This window comes from Mercurialis annua, linkage group LG1-X (assembly GCF_937616625.2).
Source record: "Mercurialis annua linkage group LG1-X, ddMerAnnu1.2, whole genome shotgun sequence".
Taxonomy (NCBI): domain Eukaryota; kingdom Viridiplantae; phylum Streptophyta; class Magnoliopsida; order Malpighiales; family Euphorbiaceae; genus Mercurialis; species Mercurialis annua.
In genome coordinates, this window is record NC_065570.1 from 69,981,706 (window position 1) to 70,008,440 (window position 26,735).

Sequence of the window (26,735 nt, forward strand, 5' to 3'; positions counted from 1 at the left end):
TTTTTTTAGAAGTACGGTTTATTTAAAATACACAATTTAAGTTTAACAGCGGTTTACCAACGATTTACTAACCATATATATTCAAAATAAAAATTATTACAAGTTTACCAACATTTAACCCAACGTTTACTAACAATGTACTAAAAACAAGATTATTGGTGTAGCATTAGCAACTCATTGGTTAACCAACAACAAAACCATTATAGATACGCAAGTGAAAGAATCGGGATAATGTTAAAAAAAATCACGAACTTCATATGTATTTTTCATTTTAATCACGCAGTTTAAATTTTTTCATTTTCATACATGAACTACCACTTTTTCCCAAATTCATACACGATGTTGAGGTATCACGGCTCAATTGGTGTAATTTGCTGAGGTGAAGGTCATTTTATACTTGCCACCTCACCGCCGTGTATGAATTTGGGTAAAAATGGTAATTCGTATATGAAAATGACAAAATTTAAAATGCGTGATAAAAATGAAGAAACATGTAAAGTTCGTAATTGTTTTTGACATTAACTCAAAAAAAATCACATTAGAAAATCAAAAGCATCATTGCAGAACAACCAACTGTTTACCCAAAGGTTAACTATTGATTAACCAATACCCAAAGTTTGTTTTTAAAAAATATAATTTGTACTTTTTTTTTTGCAAAAATGACTTTTGTTATTCCCAAAAATATTTTTTTTAATCTCAAAAATACGATTTTGGTTAACCAGCGGTATACTAACAGGTTACTAACGATATACTAAAAAATAATTTATGTTTTAAATGCATAATTTAAGTTTACTAAAAAATTATTAAGGATATACTAAAAATTAATTGACTATAAGTTTATCAGCGGCTTACTCACAGTTCACTAACGGTATTTTAAAACAATTTTTTTTTAAAAGTACGGTTTGTTTAATATATACAATTCAAGTCTAAAACTGTATACATAATTCTTTTTAAAATAACAAGATAAATAAGTAGAAATAAGAACTTTTATAGATTATGCGTACTAGAGAAGATAACATGAGAATCGAGATTATAATAAGAAGTCTCTACTTTCTAAATCTCCAAAAAAATCATGGATGAATAAAAATGATACTATGTTCAAAACTAAACACACTAGTAGAAAGAGAAATGCTTCATGCGAAGAATAGCTCGGTGATTGAAGCATAAATGACCCGTAGTTGGTGTACACAAAAATTCCTAAAAAGTTGAATTAAAGTCCGCACTGCTGCCATGATTACTATAGTCAGTCGGGTGGCTTTCATAATGCAATATCGATTGTAGATGGCTGTCAATTTTCCGTCTTAAAATTTATATTTTTCATAACTCTAAATTTTTTGCATTTTTTATTAATTGGGATGAAACTTTTTTTATAACTCTTATTATAAGTTAGACAATATCTTTAAAATTTAATCGTAATGGATAGAACAACCAAATGTTTGGATTTAGAAAAATGAAACTTGAAATTTTGAAAACAATTGCAATAAAATCTTTCATATTTGATATAATTATGGAAATTAAAAGATTTGGTCGTAATTGATAAAGAATACAAAGATTTAAATTATAAAAATAATTAAGTCTATTTTTATCATAAAAAGTATTTATATGTGTTTTTATTTAAACGAATACTCAAATCTCATTAATTAAATAAGATAAGTGAATAAAAAAACCACTTAAAAATTTATTTTCATCATTTCATTATCATAAGAGTTGTTTATATTAAAATGTTTATAATATTGGTAATAATTAAATACTTCATGATAATGATACATTTATTTTATGATCATTGGCTAGCAATATGTTTTGTCATAATTTCTTTTTAATGAATAAAAAAATCACAAACTTTATATGTTTTTTTCATTTTAATTACGCGGTTTAAATTTTATCATTTTCATGCACGCACAAACACTTTTCTTCAAATTCATATACGGTGTTGAGGTGTCACGGCTCCATTGGTGTAATTCGCTGTGGTGAATGTTATTTTACACTAATGAATGAGTGTCATCTCAGCGCCGTGTATGAATTTGGAAAAAAATGATAGTTCGTGCATAAAATAGAATTTAAACTGTGTGATTAAAATGAAAAAATATATAAAATTTGTTATTTTTTTGACATTAGTCCAAAAAATTAATATTTCATTATAATTCAATTGGATAAAACTATTTAATCTCCCAAATTTTGTCAACTTACCTAAGCCCCCCCCCCCCCCCCCCCTCCTGATTACAACTCGTCAATTGCCAAACGGAAGACAAGAAAAGATTGATTTATGGCTAATTGGCTCTATGCTGATGATCATAGTCAAAATGTACACTCAACCCCACCTTCAAGTCTAGTCTGTATCACTGCCAATCGGAGCTTGCTACCTAATGTAACAAAATATATTCCGATCGCTAACTTTACCTAAACTTTTCCAAAAAACATAAACTTTACATAAAGAGGAGTGAAAGGTTATTTGACTCTTCTTTTGGCTTTGCTCTTCGTATATATTTGAGAGTTTTAAATGACTACATAATCCAAAATTATATATCGGAAATTTGGGATTATTTCAAAAACTATTAGTTGATTTTGTCTTTCGTTCCAAACCGTTCATAAATTTTAATTCGTAGTAACATATGTAGTTGTTCTTAAATTTTTATTTAATAATTTAAGTCAGTGATCTTTTTATAATAAAAAATATAAATCAGTGACTTTTTTGTAATTCATAAAAAGTTTAGTGTTCTTTTTATAACAACTTTAGCGTGAAAACGATGCGTTTTATATGGGTGACATCCCTTTGTAACTAAAGGTATAGTTCAGTGACCATTTTGGAACAAAATGAAGTTTAGTGATCATTATGTAATTTGCGGTAACTCTAGTGACCTAGGGAGTTTAATATCCTATAGTTGTTCTTAAATTTTTATTTAATAATTTAGTTGTCTCTGCTGTTTTTAACTCCGTTAATTTTTTATAATGCGCCTAATTTAGTAGTTCATTTGACGATTAAATCTCTAAATTTTTATCACTTGTTATTATGTTAAACAATCAATTTTGTTTAGATTTATGAATTTTGAAAAACCTGGGAATTTTATAGAATTTATGAATTTTGTTCATTTAGAATATATTTAATCTATTAAGTGTCTCATAAATAGCGTACTGTAACGGAAAATAAATTAAATACGCACATGATATTATTAGTCAAAACGAAGAATCAAGAGATCTCTAATTTAGAATATTCTTCTAAAGATACTTATAATTAAATGAACATTATCATTTTTTATTTTTTGGAATATGATTAGTGGTTAGTATTATATAGTTTTTCAGATAAACTACAATTTTTTTAGGTGGAAGCATTGATAGAATTAATTAAATAAAAAGGTCTAGTGCTCTCATTAGTGCCCTATATGATCTTGATAACCCAGAAACAAAGTTCATTAATCAACTACTCTCACAGTCGGATGGAAGTTAATTATCCACTCCTTTTTTGACGTACACTTTAAAAAATGAGGTGTTATTTTAATTTTTTTATAGAGTTTGATAAATTTATACTTTTAAAATGGATTTTTAGTTTAGAATATAAATTTAATGAAAAATAAAAAGCTTAATTACTTAAAAACCACTCACCTTATAATTTTTTTTCATTTATACCACGACCTAGGAAATTTTTTAATTGTACCTTATTTTCGATTTTTATGTTTCGTTTGTACCACAAGAGTAATTTTTTTAATAATTTAATTAATTTAAAGATGAAAATATTAAAAACAAGATACATAAATGATTAATATTAACGTTTTATTAGAATATATGTTAAAAATGAAAGACTAATTTAAACTTTTTTTTAAAAGAAAATAGGTCAATTCAACTCATTAGGGTAGAGATGAAACATAAAAATCAAAAATAGGGTACAATTAAAAAATTTCCTAGATCATGGTATAAATGAAAAAAAGTTATAAGATGGGTGGTTTTTAAGTAATTAAGCCAAATAAAAATAAAAATCTGAAGCTAAGAGATACCAATATATTAAACAGTGTTTTTCTTTGGTCAAAGTATTAGACTGTTTATAAATGGATAAAATTATAAGATTTTGACCGTGTAATGATTACAAAAATTCAGTTCTTCTAAGAAATGTAATCGACATTTATAATTTTTCTAAGTCAAGTTAATTTAAAAAGCTGACATTAATCTAGTCTAATATATATATTACAATTGAAAATACTAAGAAATAAGAATACATATCAATCGAACCATAAATAAAAATAAGATAGAATTAAATTAAATTAAATAAAAAAGTAAAATTTGCATTTTTAAGATCATTATGCCAAAATTTAAACAATAAGCTGGTAAGAGATCTCCAAACAATGCTAAAATGACTTGCAATAGTATAATTTAACATAGAATATTAATATCCGACTCTAATGTAGTGCAATAATTTGTGCTAAATTTAGCATATGTTATATTTGCAGCCAAATTTAACACCGACTATAGCATATGTTATATTATAGCATATAATAGCAATTCATTTTAATTGCAATTTTATCATGATTATTTTTTTTGCATTTTTTTTACTTTTCTTTAGTTTAAATTGTGTGCTTTCTCTTTTTAATCTTTTGATCTCGGTCGATTGATTTTTTTAATAGTAATTCATACGCCAATATAATAAAAATATATAAATCCATTTATTTTTATATAGATCATTGATTCTCTTAGTTATTTTTATTAAAAAGCTCTTTATTATATCAAAGAAGAAAAAAATGTGCATCAACAAAATTCTAAAATAAATAATAGAAAAGAATTATCCAATAACAAAAGAAAATAATAAATACTATCATATTAAGTAATTTTAATTTATTTTTAAAATATTTTGTATTCAAAAAAAATTAAAATGCTAGATTAACTATAAAATTACTATTTAATTATACTAAATTTAACATATAAAACTGCATCAATGTTCCATCCAACATTGTTTTTAAAGCCAATATTTTTGCTCAACATCCACATGAAGAAAGACGAAAAAATAAAGAATAGTCACTGGATAGTGCATTAATGAAAGAAAATGGGAAGCAAGTTTGAGTGGGACAATCCAAAGTCCATTATTATGAATATTTGGTTGATTAATAAAATAATGGAGGATGGTGGCATTCTTGTGGAAACCACACTCCTCCTTATTTTTTACTCCTCTTTTCCTCCTCAACAAACTAGTGCTCTCCAATTCAGCAATCCAATTTCAGATTTCTTTTGGGAGTATTTAATAAAATGTACTCCCTCCGTTCTTTTTTAATTGTCTATTTACTTAATTTTATTTATCTACAAATAGTTGTCCATTTAGTAATTTCATGTGATATTAGCTACTTATCTTCCAAGTTTACCCATCCCTAATAAATGACCCTATGTTTTAATTTAAAAGGCATTTATTAACTAATAGGGCTATATTAGTATTTTTCTTTATAAATTAAGACAAAAGAAGCACTATCTTGGTATGTGCAATATTGGCTAAATGGACAACTAAAAAAGAACGGAGGTAGTACTACTTAAATAATGATATTTTGACTTTTCGATATTTAAAATCCATAATCTCTGTCTGTTAGAAATATGTCAAAACATTATTTGTTCTAATCCAGTAGAAATTAATGTAACGTGTCAATTTATCTTGGACTAAGAATTAAGATCCTATTGAAAGGGGAAAAAATTAAATTAAAATCATATTAAGAGAAGTATTCTTATTTTCTCTAAATATTACTTATGTTAGATAATTAGGGTTAATGTGTTTTTTTTTTCAAACTTTGAGAGGCAGTAAATTGTATCTTAGCATTTTTGTTATTGTTGAGACTTTAGGCAATATTCGAGCGTTAATTTGAATATTTCTTCTATTGGAAAGTTTTTTTATTTACCAGATATATTCGTTTTATTCTCATCTCAACAGTATATACAGTTCATGGGATATGAAAACTGTAAATAAACAAGTATGAAAGCGTATAGACAGGTTTGACCCGCATATGACTCGATCTGGACTGTCATTTGAGGCAAGTAGCAGGTACTCCTAAACATACATCTAACCTAAGAGGTTTCTAGCAAATAGCATAAGTCTGTCTGGTCTGGATTTTACATGCACAAAGCCTAAACCGGATGTAAACGTTTGATTTGATTGATTTTATTAGGTCATCATGAAAAACCTATACAACCGTTACTACTTTTTCGTGGTAGTCCTAAGATATCTAAGTGACTGGCTGAATTTGCATTATTTAGCTAATTTATGTGATTAGTCCTTTAACCGGTTAATTTGATGTGCTATTTGGAAAGCGGTAAACAATACTGGTATGCTCAGGGCAGTTTGATATACATATAAGGTTAGAGATACTTTTTAACCTCGTTGACTTTGAGTGCCTAGCACTCGCACGGGTTTTGACCATCGGTTTGGTCGGAATGGGCTCTCGGGCAGATCACGAGATTTGTGCGTGTCGTTGATCCGGTTCCACTGGTTTGATTCAGAGCTGGTTCCGAAATTGGATTAACCCGGATTGTCTCTGAAAGTTGTTGGTTTGTTGGGTCTCGGGCTCATGGCCCCAGTATATACACTATGTTACATTCTGGAACTTCTAAGTCTATTTCACATCGGGTTTGGCCCGTTACAAAGCAGGAACATGAAGTGCATAAAAAATAGTAAATCTGGGTCTAAACGGAATCTAATTCCGAGCTCAAACGAGGGTGTTTTAGGAATGAAAACTGGTGTGATTTGATGTGTGTGTGTATTGTTGGTTCGGCCAGGGTAGGGTTATTCCTAGAGTTTCTATGCTTTTTCCGGTGTTTAATTGCTACCCTTCTGCTAGGCTAGCTAGCAGAGGTATTTATAGGGGTGAAAACTAACCTAGAATTTTCTAGAGATTAACTTAATTTTAAATTACTATTTACCTAGTTAGATTTTGTTTTAAACTTAAAGAAGTGTTAAGTGATAGATTATTAGGATTAGGATTAGGTTTAAATTATTTACTTTAGATTTTTACATATTAAATTTGTATTAATTAATTAATTAATTAATTAATTAAGTGATAATTGTATTTAAAAGCGTTATTTGGTGCCCGAAAGTATTAAAAACGACTCTTGGAACCCTATGAGTTTGGGTATGGTCAATTTCAGTCCATAAAACTTGTAAATTGGCCCATAAACTTCTAAGACATTGCAATTATTCCAATTTTTAGACTTAGCCTACAATCTCTTTGGCTTTTTATGGGCTATTTATGCCTAATTATGTTTTAATCCTCCAAGTTTAGAGCTGTGCATAGATTACGCTTACTTGGATTCCAAGAAGCAAATCTGTAGCTCGTCATCCGGACGGATTTCTCTGGAAATCATCATTGGACGTTTTAGTCCATTATCACTTTTTACCTGTCCGATAAAAATAGGTGTCTACATATACATCTTATGCCGCGAGTATAAACATCCAATTTATTATAAAAAAATGGGGGTTTATCGTCAATGAATAAAGCTTACGACATTTCCAAACAAACTCATTTTAGAAAGAACGATAAAAAAAAAAGACGGCTAGAATTTTTAGTTAGTATGAGAGGGAGTAATTAAGCTATATTTGATTTATGAAATAAAAAGGGACATACATTCATAGTTCAAATTCAAAAAAGTAAGAGTAATTTTTATGATTTTTTTTAATTTTTGTAGCATAAATATTCTCTCAAAATTAAAATATAACTTTATATTCTTTTGAAATAACTATTATATTTCATTTATATTATATATCCCGAATCAAATATAATTTTAGATCTCGCTTGGTTCGTTTTATAGCAATTCCTGGGAAATTAATTTCCCGGGAAGTATAGTTCCTGGGAAGTTAACTTCCTAGGAAGTTGATAAATATTGCTTGTTTTGATTTTTACTTTCCAGGAAGTACGAAATTAATTTTTAATTAAAAGACAAATATGTCCTTTGATAAATTATATATTATTAAACAAATAAATATTTTTTTAAATCGAGCAATAAAAAATTTAATTTTTACTTATTAATTCTTATTTTACGATTCAAGTACTATTTGAGAGAGTTTTTAAATATTATTTCATAATATAGGTATATTTTTTGAAATGAATAAAAATATTTTTTATATAAATTTAAAAAAAAAAAGTTAAGGTTAAATTAGAAAAATAAAACAAAAGTGTTAGGGAAGTTCTACTTCCTTGAATTTTGCTAGGGAAGTTACTTTCCTAGTTAAAGGGAAGTCAAACATCCAACTTTCCGGGAAGTAGAACGTATAAATTGAACCAAGAAAAAAAAATTGCTACTTTCCATAATATACAACTTCCCTAATCTATTTACCCCCAACCAAATGAGCCTTAGAGTCTGGGATTCTTTTATCAAAATTGAAGCAATAAATAGACTTTATCTAGGAAAAAAAATTGAGTTAACTGAATTAATTTTTTATATATTAATATAAATATCTACCAACAACTATAGTCTGTCTATCAAATATATGATGATTTTACAATTTTATCAATTTAGTTTTTCTTTTTTTAAGTGATTCTATATATATTCATGTTTAGAGTGGAGCTGACGTAATGTAATGTTGTATATGTCAAGTAGTATAAGTTTTATGCACGTTAAGTATAATTTTGCACTATGTCAGTTTTAAACGAGTTGTAGCATATTTGACAAAAATTGAAAAATAATGGATTGAACTAGTAAAATTTAAAAACTGTAATATATTTAGCAAAGGAGGTATAGTTGTGTTAAATTCATTTTGTCTATTTTTTTTTGTCGTAATCATTAGCATTTGTGAAGAGAATTGATCTCACAATTTTAGATTTGCATTGAACATTATTGATTGGGTATCTAAAATACAATATTTGCACATAAACGTGACAATCACTTCAACATTATTTCACTAAAATTAATTTTACACTAAAATATTATATTATATTTTATTTTAGGGTATAAACTGTAAAGTAGTATAGGGCATTATCAGAGCAGGAAAAAAAGAACATAGGATCAGTATCAATACCACTTGATGAGCAAATATTTTGATTTGAGAATTACGTTTTAAAATTTACCTTGTTGTTTATGGTATAATTTTATTACAAATTTAAAACCGATCAGCATTATCCCGCACTATAATTGTTTTGTCGGATAACTTGTAGTATAGTAAACAAATCTCTCTATTTGTTTTTGAACAATAAAAGGCCAAAAGCTCTAAAGAGACACCATACAAATTTAGCATGAAAATATAACACAAAATCAGCAATAGATAAAAGAAGAAAAATTCACAATTTACTGATGGATTAACAAAAAAATTATAATCACAATTTGAAATAGTTGAATTCTTTTCTATATGAAATATTTTTTGATATAATTTGAATTTTCCAATAAAAGTTTAAATTTTATTAAATATTCTGTACTTTGATCCAAATACTAAATTTATTTGAAAATATTCTTTAAGTACATAAAATTTTCTAATAGATTAATAAGAACATTAATTAAGAGATAATTAATTAGTAAGAGTATATAAAAATAAGGCACAACTATTTTGCAAATCTAATATTTACATGTTTTGTCAATTACGACCAAACTTTTTAATATTTATAATTTTGTCCAATTTAAAAGTTTTTTTTTTTTTACAATTGTGTTTAAAACTTTAGATTTTATTTTTTAAATCCATACTTTTTTTTTATCATTTATCAATTTCGATCAGATTTAAAAATATCATCTAACTTCTAAAAAGAGTTTCTATAAGTTTGGTCAGAATTACTAAAAGACGCAAAGATTTGAATTTAAGAAATAAAATTCAAAGTCTTGGACATAATTGCAAAAAAAGTCTTTTAAATTGGACATAATTAAAAAAAATTAAAAAAGTTAGTCATAATTGATAAAAGACACAATGGTTTAAATTTAAAAAATAACCTAAAAATGAAGTATTGTTCTAATCAATTAAAACTGCTAAATTATCCTCATTAGCAAATATTGCTACCTGCCTACCTCATCCATTGTATCTGTAATTGAATCTAATCAATATCTGATTTTATACTTCTACCAGCTAACCCAATTAAGTGGAAGATTAGCATTTTTGTGTGCGTAAGATGGCTGAATTAAATGTACGAGTTTCTATTAGTAGTAATTGAATTTCAAGACTCTTTCAAACTAGAGTCTCCCTCTCCCCTTTATAAACTTTAAAAAAACATAAGATTAGTTATGATTTATTTAATAAAAAAATTAAAATCCGGCCACGATTAAAATAATTAACCGGGCAGAATGATCAATGATGATTCACAATGACATAACTGATAATATAAATAAAATAAAAGGCTTGAAAAAAGCATGAAATTTTCCTTTTAATTCACAAATATATGTAATTGATAAGAGAGTTGTTTTCTTATTTTGTCTTTGTTCAACAAATGTACATATATATATAGTCATGCTTTAGTCATGACTAATGAGCTTCTGGTCTGGTATAACTGCCTTAAAGCAAATCTTTTTTATATATATATATCGATTATATTTAGAATGATTTTATATATTGTTTTCAGGTTCTTCATTAATTAGTAAATCTCAACATTTGATTAAACTAGCAACCAAAACCATAATCTTTCTGTCATCTCTTTAATTACTTACTAATTCCATCTCTTTTCATTTCTGTTTGCCATTTATTAAGAACTTTGTTTTTTCCATCTTTTCAATAAAAATGGACAGAGTATTAAACATTTTCAACTTTTATTTTAAATCCAACCAAAAGTTTTAATTTTCACATTTTTATTCTAATTTTAAATATTGACAGCAATTGTATACATGTGAAGTTGTGCATTAAAATTGTTTTTAGAAATTAAATGTTAAACAATACAGAAATAAGGTTTTGAAATAAAATGTTAAACAATAAGAAATTACATATATAAATTTCAGTAATTCATCAATTAAATTACTAAAAGTGTAATTTAACAATTTTTGAAATTAGCTAAATTACAATTAACTTTGGAAATCGGCCTAAAATTATTTTAATTAAAATTTTGCTTAAATTTGTAAAAGAACAAAAAGATTTGTTTTTGTTTGGACCATAAGGCCTTTAAATTTTAGTTTTTCAGGACGGTAGACTGTAAGGACATGTATTCAATATAAACCGAACCGAATTAAAATTTTATATTTTTTACACTAAATAAATTTATAAAAGAATTTATTTTTTTCAAATGAACTGAACCAAACTAGTCGATTTAGTTTGTTTTTCATTTGATCTGTTTCCTTTCCATCAATATCTTAATCGTAACAAGGTTGTCGTATCTAATTAACAACCTAAGATAACGGGAATCTAAGGTAAGAAAAATGCAATCAATATTTTTTTTATGTCTGTGAGTTTTAGCTCAAGTGGCATATACATTAGGTATGATTCTCTTAAAGTTTTAGAATCGAGTATTCCAAAAAGTGCTAAAATCTTTGTTTTCGGTTGTAAACTTGTAATACAAAATAGAATAAGAAAAAAAATTATTGTTTTTCTTTTATTTAAATAGTAACACTGTCAATTTTAAAACGTTGTTTCTGGAAAAACTTTTTTCCTCCCTTCTCTCTCTGTGTTTTTAATCGTCATTTACTTTTTATAGTTATTTTTGGTTTAACCTATTTTAAAATTCATGTACTTTCTATTTTTTTTATTTCGTTCTTAGACGTTTTTATATTATTTTACTGAGTCTATATTTTTTTAAAATAGTTTTATATAGTCCTTCTATTTCTTTAATCCTTATACTTTAAAAAACAGTTTTACTTGATTTTTGAGAGTCCACTTTTGTCCGCCCTTCTATCTCTGTGTGTTTGATCCTCATATTTTCTAAAACAGTTTTATGAATATCTTTTAATTATCACATTTCACCATTTTGTTAACAGAAGGTCCTCATAAGACTGTTTTAGAAAATACAAGGACCAAGTAAAAAAAATTCTTAAGGACAAAATAAAAATGCAAATTACAAGGACATTATGGTAGATTTTGCCTTATTTTTTTGCTATAACTAAATTGGTGCTGAATTATTTTCAAAACTGTCGTATTTTAGACTTTTATGCTCCAATAGAAATCAAATTTTACCTAATAAGGTAATTCCTAATTTTCATTACAATTTAGTTTCTTTTCTGAAAAAATAAACGATATAGTTGCCTAATTTTATTATTAACTATAAAAATATATCTACCTTACCTATTAATGAATGCTTGAAAAAGAATAATATTTGTTCTTCTAATTATTCCTTTAACATCATTTTCCTTGTACTTATGCATATATCACTGGCATTTCGAATTGTTTGACAATATACAATCAAGAAATTTGGTATGACTTTACCTGACTATTTTACTTTCATGATCAACTCTAAACAAAAACAGTATATGCATTGTTGAGTCACCAACTTTGTAATCAATCAAATCTCTTCTACACCAATTAAAAACTCGGACTATCCCTAAAAAAAAACAAATTAAAAACTCGGACTAAATTGTTTGGCTTTAAAACTTTTCAATTGAAATTGTACTATAATAATATACTGCTTTGAATTGAAATACAAAATATTATTTTTAAAGAATATTTTTGTCAATTTATTTATAATTATGGATTTATACACTCATTTTACCTTTAGACAACTCAAGTCAAAAATCAGCTCTATTTTTTGAGAAATTCTTATGATGTATTCTTTATTATTATTACAGATATGAAAAAGTTTATTGGGCATGCCCCACTCTTGCCTCCACCAAATTAAAGGCTTCTTCACTCTATAAATACCATTGTTGAAGGCGTGTGTCCTCCTCACTTCTCCATTATCTTCTCCCTCACATTAATAATATAATATTCTCTATCTTATAACAATATTCTTATATTTATCATTTCTTCCATGGCAAGCAATCAAGCAGTTATATCACTAAACAACACCAAATTTCCTCTTGCCATATCCAATAATAATGATCTCGAGCACCCATCAGCAACAACAACAACAAACCTAGAGCTCGAATCGAAAGACGTTGAATTCGACTACTCAAAACGAGCACAGTGGCTCAGAGCAGCTGTTCTCGGTGCAAACGACGGTTTAGTATCAACTGCATCACTGATGATGGGCGTTGGTGCTGTTAAACAAGATATCAAGGTCATGATACTAACCGGGTTCGCCGGTTTAGTAGCCGGCGCTTGTAGTATGGCGATCGGTGAGTTTGTGTCTGTGTATTCTCAGTTAGATATAGAACTAGGGCAAATGAAGAGAGACAAAGAGAGGGGAATAATAAAAGAAGAAAATGAAAATGAAGGAGAGAGGGAACATTTACCAAACCCATTACAAGCAGCAGCTGCATCAGCACTTGCATTTTCAGTGGGTGCAATGGTTCCATTATTAGCTGCTTCTTTCATTAGAGATTATAAACTCAGACTCGGAGTTGTGGCTGCAGCGGTGAGTTTGGCTTTGGTTATATTTGGATGGCTCGGAGCTGTCTTGGGTAAGGCTCCTGTGGTTAAATCTTCTATTAGGGTTTTGGTTGGAGGGTTAATGGCTATGGCTATAACCTTTGGTCTAACCAAGTTGATTGGGTCAAGCGCACTTTAATTTCACCAAATTCAAAAATATTTGCATAATTATTTCAACCTTTAACGTAAATTTCATCACGATATCAATGATCAGAATTATAATATATAGTTTAATTATAATTACTTTTATTTCTTTTTTTGGTATATTGGGTGGGAGTTGTGTGTATTCTTGAAGAATGTCAGTGGGTTACCTTTAATATATAGTTTTTTTTGCGTATTATATGCGGGGTGACATGTGCATGGAAAGAAGTTTGGGTTTGATATAAGATGGAAGAAGAAGCCAATTAAACTGTGATATGAGAAGAGAAGTGATGAGTAGCCTTTATTTGTATTTTTTAAGCTTTGTATGTTTCTTCTTTATATAGAAATAAAATTTCTCATTGTTACAGAAAATGATTTCCTCTTTTAATGTTCTAGCTATATGTATATATTTATCTCTTTTACAGCCAGATGTGAAAATTATAATATTCAGTTGATACGATGCTCTTTAATTTAAATAAGCTAATTTTTTTGGTCTAATGGTAAAAAAAACTCAAACCTTTACGACTTGTTGCAATTATATCCAAACCTTTTAATTTTCGCAATAATATCCAAACCTTTTAATTTTTGCAATAATAAACAATTTTAGAAAAAAATTTTATATAACTTTATCAAATTTTTTCTTCTAGTTATAGTTGATTCAATTAATAATTATTTAGTATCATTTTAATAAATAATTTTTTAATAAATATAAAAAAAACAATTCAATCAAAAAATAACAATAATATTTTCAACAGGATAACTATTGTATTAGCTCAAGAGCAATAGCAGCTATATTTTTATGATTAAAAAAACTAACGATCTGATATAGAAAATAATGCCTGTACATAGACCACTTAATTATAGATTTCTTACATACCATTAAAAAGGTGAAATACATAACTGTTGGAGTTATCCAATTCTTGATTCATCAATAAATTATACTGATTAATTTAAAATCAGAATAAAAATCTTAAAAAAGACCAAAAAAACCACATGAAAACAGCTGGGTTCTTCAAGAACCGGTGCCAGTGAAGCCCAAATCATCAAAATCTTGAGCAACCAGAATAAATACTATAAATAACAAACCATCTAAGAAGCACGGAAACTTCGACAAATTGCGTTTCCCGTTTCAGAAACGTTTCAGAAACCGGAAACGTTTCGGGCCGTTTTTGTAAATAATAAAAATTAAAATTATTATCCACAAATAAAAAAATTTAACTAGTTACCCATAAATTTTACATTCGCATTGCCCACAATACATCAAATATACTTATTTGTGTTGAATTATATTATATTTTTTATATATTTATAAAATTTTAAATATTTAGTATATTAAAATGAATTATTTTGTTAATTATCATAAATATTTAAATAATATTTTTATAAATATATCCCTACATTTTTGTTATTTACACGTTTTCCCCACGTTTCGTGTCCTTCATTTTGAAAAACTTTTGTTTTCCCGTGTCCGTTTCGTATCGTTTCCGTTTTCCGTTTCCGTTTCCATGCTACCTAGCAGACCATCATATAAACAATAAAATTGCATAAAAACCATACTAAAACAACTAAATCTCTAATCATAGAGACAATTTATTTTAAAAAGAAAACAAAAAATATAAATATACATAAATAAATTTCATACTTTAATTGGGAAAAAATACTAGAATACATCTTTATGGGTTTATATTGTTGAATACAATGACTTGGATTTGGCCCCGAGTCATATCCAATTTTGTGAATGGGTGAAGAGACCCATTTTTATTGAGCGCGCCGTCTGTCTTGATCAGGATGGTTGGCAAAAATGTTTCTAATGTCTTCATCGACACACATCCCTTGATTCAAGCCATGAACTATCATAGTAACGTTATATTACCGTTTTGATTATATTTTCTATATACCGTCTCTTCTTCCTCATTTGAGATACTCAATTTTTACAAGCCTTAAAATAGTTGCTTTATCATTTCCTCTAAAAACTGAATTTTGGAGCAACTATAGGAGGGTGTTACAAATCGATTTACAAAGTGCAGTGTCAATCGTAATAGCTGTTTTATCTTGGGGACAACGTGGTTGAAAGATTGTATAGCGCCACTAAAATTCCACTGGCCTTCATATAACACAAAACCAATAAATAAGAGATGTTCCCCATAAATAAAAAATGGAACTAGCCAAGGGTGTTACATTACACTGCTAATCTAAATGGTTCCTTGTCAATCAACGACGGCTATTATTGTAGCATTGTGGAAGGCTTATAATATTTATCATTAACTCGACCAATTTTTCATTTAGTGTTAACAAATTTTCCTAGTTTATGCATGACCCGAAGAAGGAACACCGGTGGAGGACAAGGACTATCATTCATATCATAAACAACGCTAGGTTTTAACTGTTAATTTGATTGAGAACATAAATATCAATTTAAACCAAAATTAATTAGAGATAATTATTATCACCCTTGTTGTAAGGTTAGGATTATTGTATGTTCCCTGCATTTCAAAAAAAGACTTAATTACTTTAATAACATGAATTTTAACGTGTTTTCCAATTAAAACACTAACTTTCAATTTAAACGATATAATACATGAACTATAATTTTTTACAATTAGAAACCCTGGTCAATTTTTGTCAAAAAAATATTGATGTGGGCAACGGATAAACACTATTTTGGTGTCCACGTCGACATATTTAATACGAAAAATTATTCGGCATTTTAAATTGCAAAAATACGAAAATTGGGGGTCCGATATTGTCAAAATTAATAGTTCGTACGAAAACTGCAAAACGCGTTAAAATTCTTAATTTTTAAAGAAATTAAATTTTTGAAAGATTATTATTCTCACTAAGTATCTAATTGTTATGGAAAAGCAATAATATTTTAGTTATTCGAACTCATGTGTGATAGTAATTATTCCAATTAATTGTGTGTGAGAGTGTGTTTACGAAACTCTGATATTATATATATAGTCGATGATCAAGGTATTATAACTAATGAAAAGCAAGAAATCATATGAAAAGCAATAAGTAAAATATGAAATGAAATGAAATACGAGATTAAAATAATAAATTAAATTATACAAACATGAAACAAAGATATGGATAGAAAATTAGGTAGAAGAGCTAGAATTGATTATCAGAAAGAAAATACTACAAAAGATTGTAATCAAAATAGATCAAACCAGAGAGTTATATTTTTACAGGATGTCTTTCTTTCTCGATCAATCACCTTTTTTTTATAGAAATCCTTCGAATTCGTTTCCGAACTTTCCTTTTGCTTATCATTTGTGAGCCTCGTGATGGAAGCCCCTATTGTTTCTCAGAATTATTATTTGAACAAAAATTTCCTACAAACATAGTTGTAGGAAACTCCTGCAACATGTCTTGAAATGTTGCCACGTATCATTTATAAAATGGTTACTTTAACATTTAATTTTGGTTAATTAACTAGTTGAGTTCAAGTACTAAACTGATTAATTAACCAGAATTAATATAAACCTAAACTAAAAGCACGTAAAATGTACAATGTGAGATTTTTTCTTTATTGGTATAAATTTTAATTAAAATTAAGGTACATAATTTTAAATACTATTAAACATCTAACTTAAAAATAATCTAAACTATAGAATCATATTTTTTTAAAATATCGTATTTAGTTAATTATGGTCCACTTCAATATCCTCCATAATTAGATAACAAAAAATGTACCAAATAATAGATTGTTTAATTTTGTGCTAACTTTTTTTCACCAAATATATTAATTTATACCATGTGATGCCGCGTCAATTTATCCAAAAATATTAATTTATACCAAGTATATTAATTGAGTTTTTTGTAAAATTTATTTTTCTATTCAATGTATATTATAAATGATATGAACAGTGTATGAGCACTAACAATGAGTTGTGCAGTTTGTAATTTTGAAATTATATAAAAGTTAAGTTAATAGACCAGTTTAGTACCTACACTTAACTGGTTAAATAACCAAAATTAAATGGTAGTACTATTTTATCAAGACGAAGTAAACAACGTGGCAGCATCTCAAGGCATGCTGCAGGAGTTTCCTGCTATTATGTTTGCAGGAAAATTTTGTTCTAAACATGTGAGTATTGTTTGCCTTCAGTAAGTGAAAATTAATCTGGATGTGTAAGATTTAAAAGTGTCAGTTTTGTAGTCAAGATTCTTTTAAAAATCTCATAAATACTTTTTTTATAGCGATAAAGCATGTGAGCCAACTGTCTTACATCAAAATATTTTAGTTTTTTTTACCGCTAACATTTTTATACTTTTTAAAAAAAATCTTGTAGCGCTTCACAAATAAGATGATTCCAAAACAAGCATTTACATTCTCATCACCTCCGTTGGACATAGATTCTGAATTTAAAATTGTTTGTCAATATTATGATCTATTTTGCCAAAGTTTGTTCATCGGGAGGGAAGAGACCTTTGTGCATTAACCCTATTCATGAATCATGCATAGATGACCAGTTAGATTAGCGAGTGTGTCATTCACGCAATATGTAAAGTAATTAAATGGACAAAAAAAATAAAGTGGTAATTTTCTGAAATACATATTTTGATAACTTATTTACACATTTACCTGTCAAATTTTGATTTTTCTTGTTTATTTTTTTTTATTTACAAAAAATATCTTTTTGTTTTTTTAATTTCAAAAATATCTTTTCTTCGATTTCCAATTTCATTTTTCGGTTTTTCGGTTCGGCCGACCAAACCGACTGACAGTTTTTTTATATAGTGTAAAATTAGTGTATATATAGTGTTAATTTTTATTTTTTTTTATATTTTTTTGAATTTTTTTTTATAGTGTAACAGTAGTGTATATATAGTGTGTTTATGGTGTTTATATAGTGTAAGATTTGTGTATAAGTAGTGTATATATAGTGTATTTTTAGTGTATTTATGGCGTTTTGTAGTGTTTTTTGTGGTTTACACCATGAAACACTGCAAATACACCATAAACACTGTAAATGCACTATAAATATACTAAAAAACGGCAGAAATACACTATATACACCAAAAATACACTAAAACATAAATATATTATAAAATTACTCCAAATGCACCATAAAACAATTTTTTCTTTACAAAATCAGTAGCAATAAACAAATATATGAATAAGAGAAGACAAAATAAATAATTATATGAATAATAGAACAATTTTATAAACAAAAAATTATAGATCTACAATAATTTATTTATAAAATATTTAAATCATTACAAAAAACCTAAAAAATTACATAAATCTAAAAACGAGTCGAGAAATTCATAGCGCGAACGGAAGAGACGAACGGAGGAAAAGACGAACAGAAAAACGACCGGAAATGACGAGAAATCCGTCGGAAGTAGATGAACGGAAACGCGACCGGAAAGACAAACGAAAAAGACGAACGAAAAAGTAATCAGAGGAGATAAACTGAAAATCAAATGAAAAAAAAGAAGAAAAGAAGAGAGAACTTTAAGAGAAAAGAGAGAGAAGAGAGAGAAAAAAAGATGGCTATGTAAAAATTTAACTTAAAATGAGACAAGGCTTCTTTATATAGTGAGTATTTTTGGTAAATAAGTTAGCTTATTAGGTAATGTAGGATAAAAGAAAAAAATGAGTTAAAATGGTGTAAATACTTTATCAAAAACAAGTATTTGGAAAATAATTCTAAAAATAAATGTAAGATAAAAAGAATATAGTTAATAATATAGTTTAAAAGTGGTAGTATAATTTAAGAGCTAAATTATATACTGAATTTTTATTTAATAGTAATAAGTGGATATTTATTTTGTAAAATATAAATTAGTATATCCTGGATGTAGAATGTGCAAAGTTGAGGGTAAGAATTTTTTTTACTACAGTTTAAATGCAAAATATTTGTGGTTATAAAATAAAATAAAATGAACTTTGATGGAACAAAGGTGGAATATCAAAAACTCTTAGTGAAAATTAGTAAAACCATTAGATATTGTGAAAAAAATAATAGGACTCGGAAATCAATTTCTTTCTTGCACAGCTTATGGTCTCTCAACATTAGAAATATGCATTCGGTTTGGACCTAATTAATTTCAAATTTGGTTCTTTAAACCAAATTAAAACATAACATAACTCAATTTTTTTTAATAGCATTGGATAAAATAATTAAAAAAATTATAACTCAAATCAAACAAACTAAATATCAGTTTGATTTAATTCATTTTTTGAACACTCGTAGACTCTTTGTCGCCATTTAACAAAAGCCTAATGCAGGTGTTAGTGATAATTTAGATTATCTTTAATTTTGTAATATATTTCATGTCTTGGAATAAATTACTTTTTTTTTTGAATTCATCAAATCTCATTAAATCGAATATGAAACAGTTACATTTGTAAGAAATTCGGGATAATTCGAAAACAAAACCCGATGACCTGACATGGAACAGACAACATGCTGTATGATTCGCAGACCTTACTTACGAAAATAAAAATAAATTATTAACTGTTTCTCTAATTAAGTGCAGTTTTCAATCAAACTTCGATCAAACTTCATCCATCACCCATCACCCGCAAACTCACATCATCCGATTCAACCACCACTTGATAACTCCTTCATAAAAAAGAGACAGCAAACCTTCCGCAGAGGAAGGATAACAAACCTTTCACAAAAAAAGGACAAAATAAAACATTCGCCGTTCAGTCAACAGCAAAATCAAACCATTGACGGCTGCCGGAGAAGAAACAATAAAAAAACTCTAGACGGCTAGGGTTTGTTTTGAGAGAAAAGAGAGGTTTAGGGTTTTTTTTTACTTTGTTATATGGAATAAATTACTTATTCGCCGTTCAGTCCACTCATGAGCTAGCAAGTTGATTAATTATTAAGATAATGTTGATCGTATAAAAAAAATTGATACAGTTTCCAAAAGTCAAAAATATCCGAGCTATCAAAATGGATGACTGATGTAGCAGAAATCACAACAAACAACAACATAAGTTAAGAGCTGACATTAATTATTAAATAATATCAGCAATTAATTTTTAAAATTTATTGATTCGATAATAAGAATAGTAAGAATTAGGCATCAACCGTTCATTGATTCTAAAAATACCGAAATTTAGAAAATAAACAATCACTTCTCAAAGTATCCAAAACTACTATCCAATAATTCATAAGGTTGTTTAAATAGTAAAATAAAATAAAACTCTTAAATTAGGCATAATAGAAAATAAAACAACAAATTTTAAAATCAGCTGTATTTCGAAATTTATCATTTTAAAAGTTTAAACGATGGAATTCAGTCCAAAAGTGTATGGGCTAACAGCAAAACTATTAAGTCTTGTTTATTGACTCGTTTCCGCTCCAATTAGATCTAAAAAATCATCTGATTCGTACAATTTTTGGTTTTTTCGCAAATTTTTGAAAATTTTATAATTTTCGATCCAACTTTTTTATAAATTCTGAATGCAACGAAAAAAAAGCCCGTTAAAGGAGTGTTTATCCCATACATTGGTTGTGCCATATCGTATTTATAACAAGTCAATGAGTATTTATGATAGAGAATTTTTTAATTATTATTTAACTTTTATTATTAATTTTTCTATGTAGCTAACGTATCACTGGTTTATTACACGGAATATTTTTTTTCCGTCAAAGAGGGTTGAAAAGTTGCATTAACTATGATCTCGATATTGAAAAAGATGGCAGGGTTTTTGACATTTCTGTGTCTCATAGACACAGAAATTCCCGTTTTGTGCCTCCTATCACCAGCCCGCTATCTCAGATAGCGGGCTGCAATTTTTTAGCACCAGCCCGCCATATGAGATGGCGGGCTGGTTGCTAATTACGGTGATTATATTAATCACCGTAATTAGCACCAGCCCGCCATCTCATATGGCGGGCTGGTGACTGATCCCCAATCATTGGGGATCAGCCCAATGATTGGGGAGAGAGTTAATTACTCTCTCCCCAATCATTTGAAGCTGATTGGGCATAATTGCCCAATCAGTTTATTTTTTAAAAAAAAAAAAATTATTTAACCAATTGATTGTAATTTACGTTGACTATTTTCGGGTTATTTTCGGACACTTCCGAGCGTTATTTTATAAAACAAATTTAAAAAATATTGTAGTTGATCTTTAAAACTTTATAAATGTCATTTGTAATTTAAGAAGTTAAGTTTGACATTAATTTTGAAGATCTTACAAATGTCGAATAAAGTTCGAGTAAAAATGAAAGTCGTAGACGGTGGTGCGGACTATATTAATATCCAATTTATTTTGAGTTAGATCTATTTTAATTAAGTGATTTTAATAGTTAAATTTGCCTAATAGTGTAGTATTTGATTAATTGATTATATGTTAAATTTTAGTAATTCACGCTTTTAGTAAAAAACACGTCATTGCTATGCTATACTTTTTAAAAATAGATTAACAAATTTAGGGTTTATGATTTTGATTGTTATGAAGTGTTTTTACTGTTTTGTAAATAATTATAAAAAAGCCATACAAACAAATTAAAATAAGTCAAATAATCAAAAATATGTGGACAACAATAAAAAAAGCTATAAAATACAACTACATGTTTGTTCTATCTGGGGTCCGTAAGAGTGTCCTCAAGTTTCGACCCCTGTTCTGACGCCGACTCATCTGGGTATGAGTCAATGGCCGATAAGGTCTGAGATCTGGGCCGGAGCTGTTGTTGTCGCTACCACTTGGACTGACCACATCGTCATCCTCGTCATCAGGAGCCTGTGAGGAGGGGTTCCCTAACCCCAGGGAAAATGAAGGAGGCGTCATGTTAGCAACATCACCAAGTGGAGGTGTGGGAGCCTGCAAATTGCTCACCCACTCATCAGTTAGAGAAAAATGCATTTGCGATGGGCTCTGAGTTGGGCGGGAAGAGGAGGAAGGCGGCTGTGGAATGTACCCCTGAAGAAGCTGGCTAAAACTACCTACTGCAGGCGTTTGAGGATAGGACAAGTTCTCTTCAAATAGTCCTCCGTACTGCTGGGCTGGAGGTGTCTGTGTCGGGGGTGGTGGCTGAAAGGGGGTAAAAGCGGAACCACCGTAAGTGGAGAAGTCCTGAGGTACTGAATAAGACGAAGATGGTGGCGCCTCGGGCTGTGAAGAGGTGCTTCCATACTACAAAAGTTAGGGCTACTGTCCTCCCTATAGGTCTGGTCCATGTCATTCCTGATCCGTCTGTTTACCGGTCGCCCCTTCGCTCTTATCCTGTTAACATCTGGGATGAAAGGTATCTCCCGAGAAGCAATCCACATCTTGCCGTCAGGTAACTGTTTAAACGGAGTATTCCAGACTTGAATGGCATTCTCGGTTCTATAGCGCCACCTGATGAAGTCGTGGGGGTTCAACTTCTGATCGTGAATGACTGCCATGGCATGGGAGCAGGGCAATTTACGGTGTTGAAACTTTCCGCACGAGCACCTCCTTTTTTTAAGGTTGACCTTTTGAATATTACCTCCCTTATTCCGCTGATTGTCCTTCTTGGTGGTCACCCTGCAAGTCATGTTGTCCGAGTTATATTTCTTGCAACTATGGTAGCGGGCCTTTAGCGTTGCCTTTTTGATGTGCGCGATGCAGATCGGAGTAAACATGACGCCTTTGGCGATTAGGTCTTTATACATGTCCCAACGCCGGACAAACGTATCACTGAGCTTGTCAAAGATAGCCTCTATCATTGCTGTGATAGGAAGGCCCCTTATATTCTTCAGCATCGCATTAACGGACTCGGCGTAGTTCGTTGTCATAACCCCGTTTCGTTGCCCTTTTTTGTCATGACACATAGTCCACTGCTCGGGTCTCAAATGTTCTGTGTTGGTCAAGTATGCATGCCCTTCTGCCGATCTTATCCTCATGCTCTCAATGCATGCGTTGTACTTCTTCTCTTGAAAGGCCCGACCTATACGTATGTATGATTGTAATTGTTAGTGGGAGATATTGTACATTCTTTTAAAAAAATCAGGCTTTCATTAGTTTCACAAAATATTACCCGCTTTCTCAGCCAAGTCCTTCAACTCCCTATTTCCGATTAAAGAGTGGAAATTGGCCATTAAATGCCTTATGCAGAAAAACTGATCGACGTCGTCCCACTCCGGACGTCTCAAAACGGAAATTAATCCGGGAGCACGATCAGAAACGATGGCAACCTTGCGATTGCGTAAGACTTGATCTCGGAGATGACCCAGGAAATATTCAAAACTGGCAATGGATTCGGATTCTACGAGCGCAAAAGCCACCGGCATTATATGGTTGTTGCCATCTATCGCCGAAGCTATCAACATGTGCATCTTAAATTTTCCGTATAAGTGAGTGCCGTCGATGAATAGAATTGGCTTGCAAAACGGAAATTCGTCCACCATCGGGAAGAACGTCCAGAACATCCGTTCGAAAATTCTACATTGAAGCCCGCCACACTCGGATATTGGACCTGTCGGAAATGGATATTGTTAGAAATAAATCTACTTAATGTACGCACATTCAAATCCACAACACTAATAGATTTCATACCTTCGCCATGCCAGAACGATCCAGGATTCACTTTCACCACATTATCCATGAACTTTGTCAGTTGACTGTAATTGTATTCCCAGTCCCCATAAACGCTGGAGATTGCCCTCTCTTTGCCGTACCACACCCTTTTATACAGAAGAGCTACTCCGGTAAATTCAAGTAGTCCCGCAATCAACGTCTTGATCCGTATGTCACGCTGACCTAGCACTTGCGTCTTAATATAATTGGCGATCTGAGCAATCCCAAAATTTCGGTGGTGACGAACTGACACTTGCATATCGCATATGTGTGGCCCGATATATTTTGTCAACGTCCATGTGTTGGTTTTCTTAAGAAGTGTGGCACGCAGCCACCATGGGCATATCTCTTTGTGCTTGCAAACGAGAACCAACGTTTTCAGCGTCGTCCGACAACTCTGAAACTCTCTTCCATTGTCCACCGAATAGGTAACAGCACAAGCCCGAACAGCATCTCGGCTCGAGAAAGTCATCCCTTCTTCAAACTCCATCCCCCTCTCCCACTCAACTTTCTGCTTTTCCCATGAGTCCAAGTCGACGTCGAAGTCTTCGAGATCTACACGTCTAACATGTGCCGGCAGTCGGGACTGGTACACTGTATTACCAAGTTCAGCAGCAATGAGTATGTCTTCCATATTCTCCACTTCGGTCTCGTAGTGATCGTGTTCTCCTTCTTCCTCACTGTCCCTCTCCGACTCACTAGAAGCAGATATATGCAGTTGATCAATAGAAATATCTTCAACAACCGCCTTGCGGTACTCCACGTACAACTCTAAAAATCTTAGTGCTGGCATGCGACATGCCTCGGTCTGAATAGCACATACATGTGGGTCGCCCTGGACATCCATTAAGGAATATGAATATATTTGTTCCCCTTGAAAATGAGGAACCCGAAAATATATCTTACTGATCTCCACCGGGCCCACAGCACTGGTTATTGCCGATCCACAAATATCAATCAACTGTTGGAAATTTATTCTTCCAGTCAACGGCACTTGCACATAACTACCCCCAAAATATTCTACTCCGCGGGGAGAGTTTACAATACTACCGTCAAACCGTATCACAAACGACAAATCGATTGTCGTCATTGCTACAAGCATTTGTCATGAATAAATGTTACTCTTATTTCTAAAATTAATTTCTAATATTCACAGGTTACTCATTAAAAATTATAAAGACTATTCTATCTTATTTTTTAAAAAATTAAAAATTAATTTCTAATAAATGTTACTCTGATTTTTAAAATAAAATTCTAATATTCACAGGCTACTCATTAAAAAATTAATAACTACATTATATACTAACAATTATGTCATATTTTCTTAACAATTAATAACTTTATAAAAAACTTACTCTAAATTTCAAAACACAAATTCTAGACAAATTGTATACGACATTGCTATGATATATTTTCAAATACTAATTTCTAATTTCTACACTATATTAAAAATTATATCAATTTCTAAAATATAATACTTAACAATATTCCTATGAAATTTTTTAAACTAAATAAATTTTTAAAATAATGTAAATTTTTTAAATTTCTATAACTTCTAACAATTACTAAACTATAATATTTTTTTTAAAATATATTTAATCTAATTCTAATATTTTCTAATCTATAATAAACTCTAACATTTTTTAATTTCAATATTTTCAAAAATAAAGTAAAACTAAATGAATTAAAAATAAATTACGGATTAACCTCTTGTAGACCTCGTAAAATAGCAGACCGAAAAATAATATGTAGCTCCAGAAAAATATCCGATAAGCTCCACAAAATAAACTCCGTCGCTTCAACCAATTCCGGAAAAATCACTCCGTCAAACTCTACTAAAATTTACTAATTTTTTTTTAACGAGATAACCACTAAAATTTAATTACAATTCCCTATTTTTTTTCTCTATATTCTAATTTCAATTTCTAAAATATAATACTTAACAAGATTCCTATGAAATTTTTTAAACTAAATAAATATTTAAAATAATGTAAATTTTTTAAATTTCTATAACTTCTAACAATTACTAAACTATAATATTTTTTTTAAAATATATTTAATCTAATTCTAACATTTTCTAATCTATAATAAACTCTAACATTTTTTAATTTCAATATTTTCAAAAATAAAGTAAAACTAAATGAATTAAAAATAAATTACGGACTAACCTCTTGTAGACCTCGTAAAATAGCAGACCGAAAAATAATATGTAGCTCCAGAAAAATATCCGATAAGCTCCACAAAATAAACTCCGTCGCTTCAACCAATTCCGGAAAAATCACTCCGTCAAACTCTACTAATTTTTTTTTTTTTAACGAGATAACCACTAAAATTTAATTACAATTTCCTATTTTTTTTTCTCTATCTTCTAATTTTTTTTTCTTCTTTAAAATTTTTGTTCTCTCCGTTTGAATAGGTGAGTGCTGAAGCACTCACCTATTTAAAGCAAAGCAGCCCGCCATATGAGATGGCGGGCTGCTTTGCTTTAAATGATTCCCTGCTGTTGCAGGGAATCAGTCACCAGCCCGCCATATGAGATGGCGGGCTGGTGCTAATTACGGTGATTAATATAATCACCGTAATTAGCCACCAGCCCGCCATCTCATATGGCGGGCTGGTGCTAAAAAATTGCAGCCCGCTATCTGAGATAGCGGGCTGGTGTTAGGAGGCACAAAACGGGAATTTCTGTGTCTATGAGAC

General features: G+C 29.6%; 2 protein-coding genes across 3 annotated transcripts; one reads left to right on the plus strand and one right to left on the minus strand.

Moving 5' to 3' along the window:
- The first annotated feature begins 12,711 nt into the window (after positions 1–12,711).
- On the plus strand, positions 12,712–13,971 carry LOC126676829 (vacuolar iron transporter homolog 1-like). Its single transcript, XM_050371124.2, has one exon. The coding sequence runs from the start codon at positions 12,816–12,818 to the stop codon at positions 13,512–13,514; it is 699 nt and encodes a 232-aa protein (XP_050227081.1). The 5' UTR covers positions 12,712–12,815; the 3' UTR covers positions 13,515–13,971.
- An 8,029-nt stretch (positions 13,972–22,000) lies between these two features.
- Positions 22,001–26,429, minus strand: LOC126683191 (uncharacterized). 2 transcript variants are annotated; one of them, XM_050379043.2, is made up of 5 exons: positions 26,204–26,429; positions 25,743–25,831; positions 24,015–25,127; positions 23,497–23,934; positions 22,001–23,406 (listed from the first exon to the last, which is right to left on the minus strand). In XM_050379043.2, exons 3-5 carry the CDS (start codon positions 25,123–25,125, stop codon positions 22,439–22,441), a joined length of 2,517 nt encoding a protein of 838 aa, XP_050235000.1. In that variant the 5' UTR covers positions 25,126–25,127; positions 25,743–25,831; positions 26,204–26,429; the 3' UTR covers positions 22,001–22,438. The 2 variants fall into 2 exon arrangements, with proteins under 2 accessions (XP_050235000.1, XP_050234991.1); XM_050379034.2 differs by lacking the exons at positions 25,743–25,831; positions 26,204–26,429 and having other exon boundaries at positions 24,015–25,270.
- Between the last annotated feature and the right edge of the window lie 306 nt (positions 26,430–26,735).

Coding starts and splice junctions, on each gene's coding strand:
- LOC126676829 (XM_050371124.2), top strand. CDS start 12,816: ATGGCAAGCAATCAAGCAGTTATATCACTAAACAACACCAAATTTCCT.
- LOC126683191 (XM_050379034.2), bottom strand. CDS start 25,137: ATGCTTGTAGCAATGACGACAATCGATTTGTCGTTTGTGATACGGTTT. Junction 23,935..24,014: donor ATCGTTCTGGCATGGCGAAG/GTATGAAATCTA, acceptor CATTTCCGACAG/GTCCAATATCCGAGTGTGGC. Junction 23,407..23,496: donor GGACTTGGCTGAGAAAGCGG/GTAATATTTTGT, acceptor ACATACGTATAG/GTCGGGCCTTTCAAGAGAAG.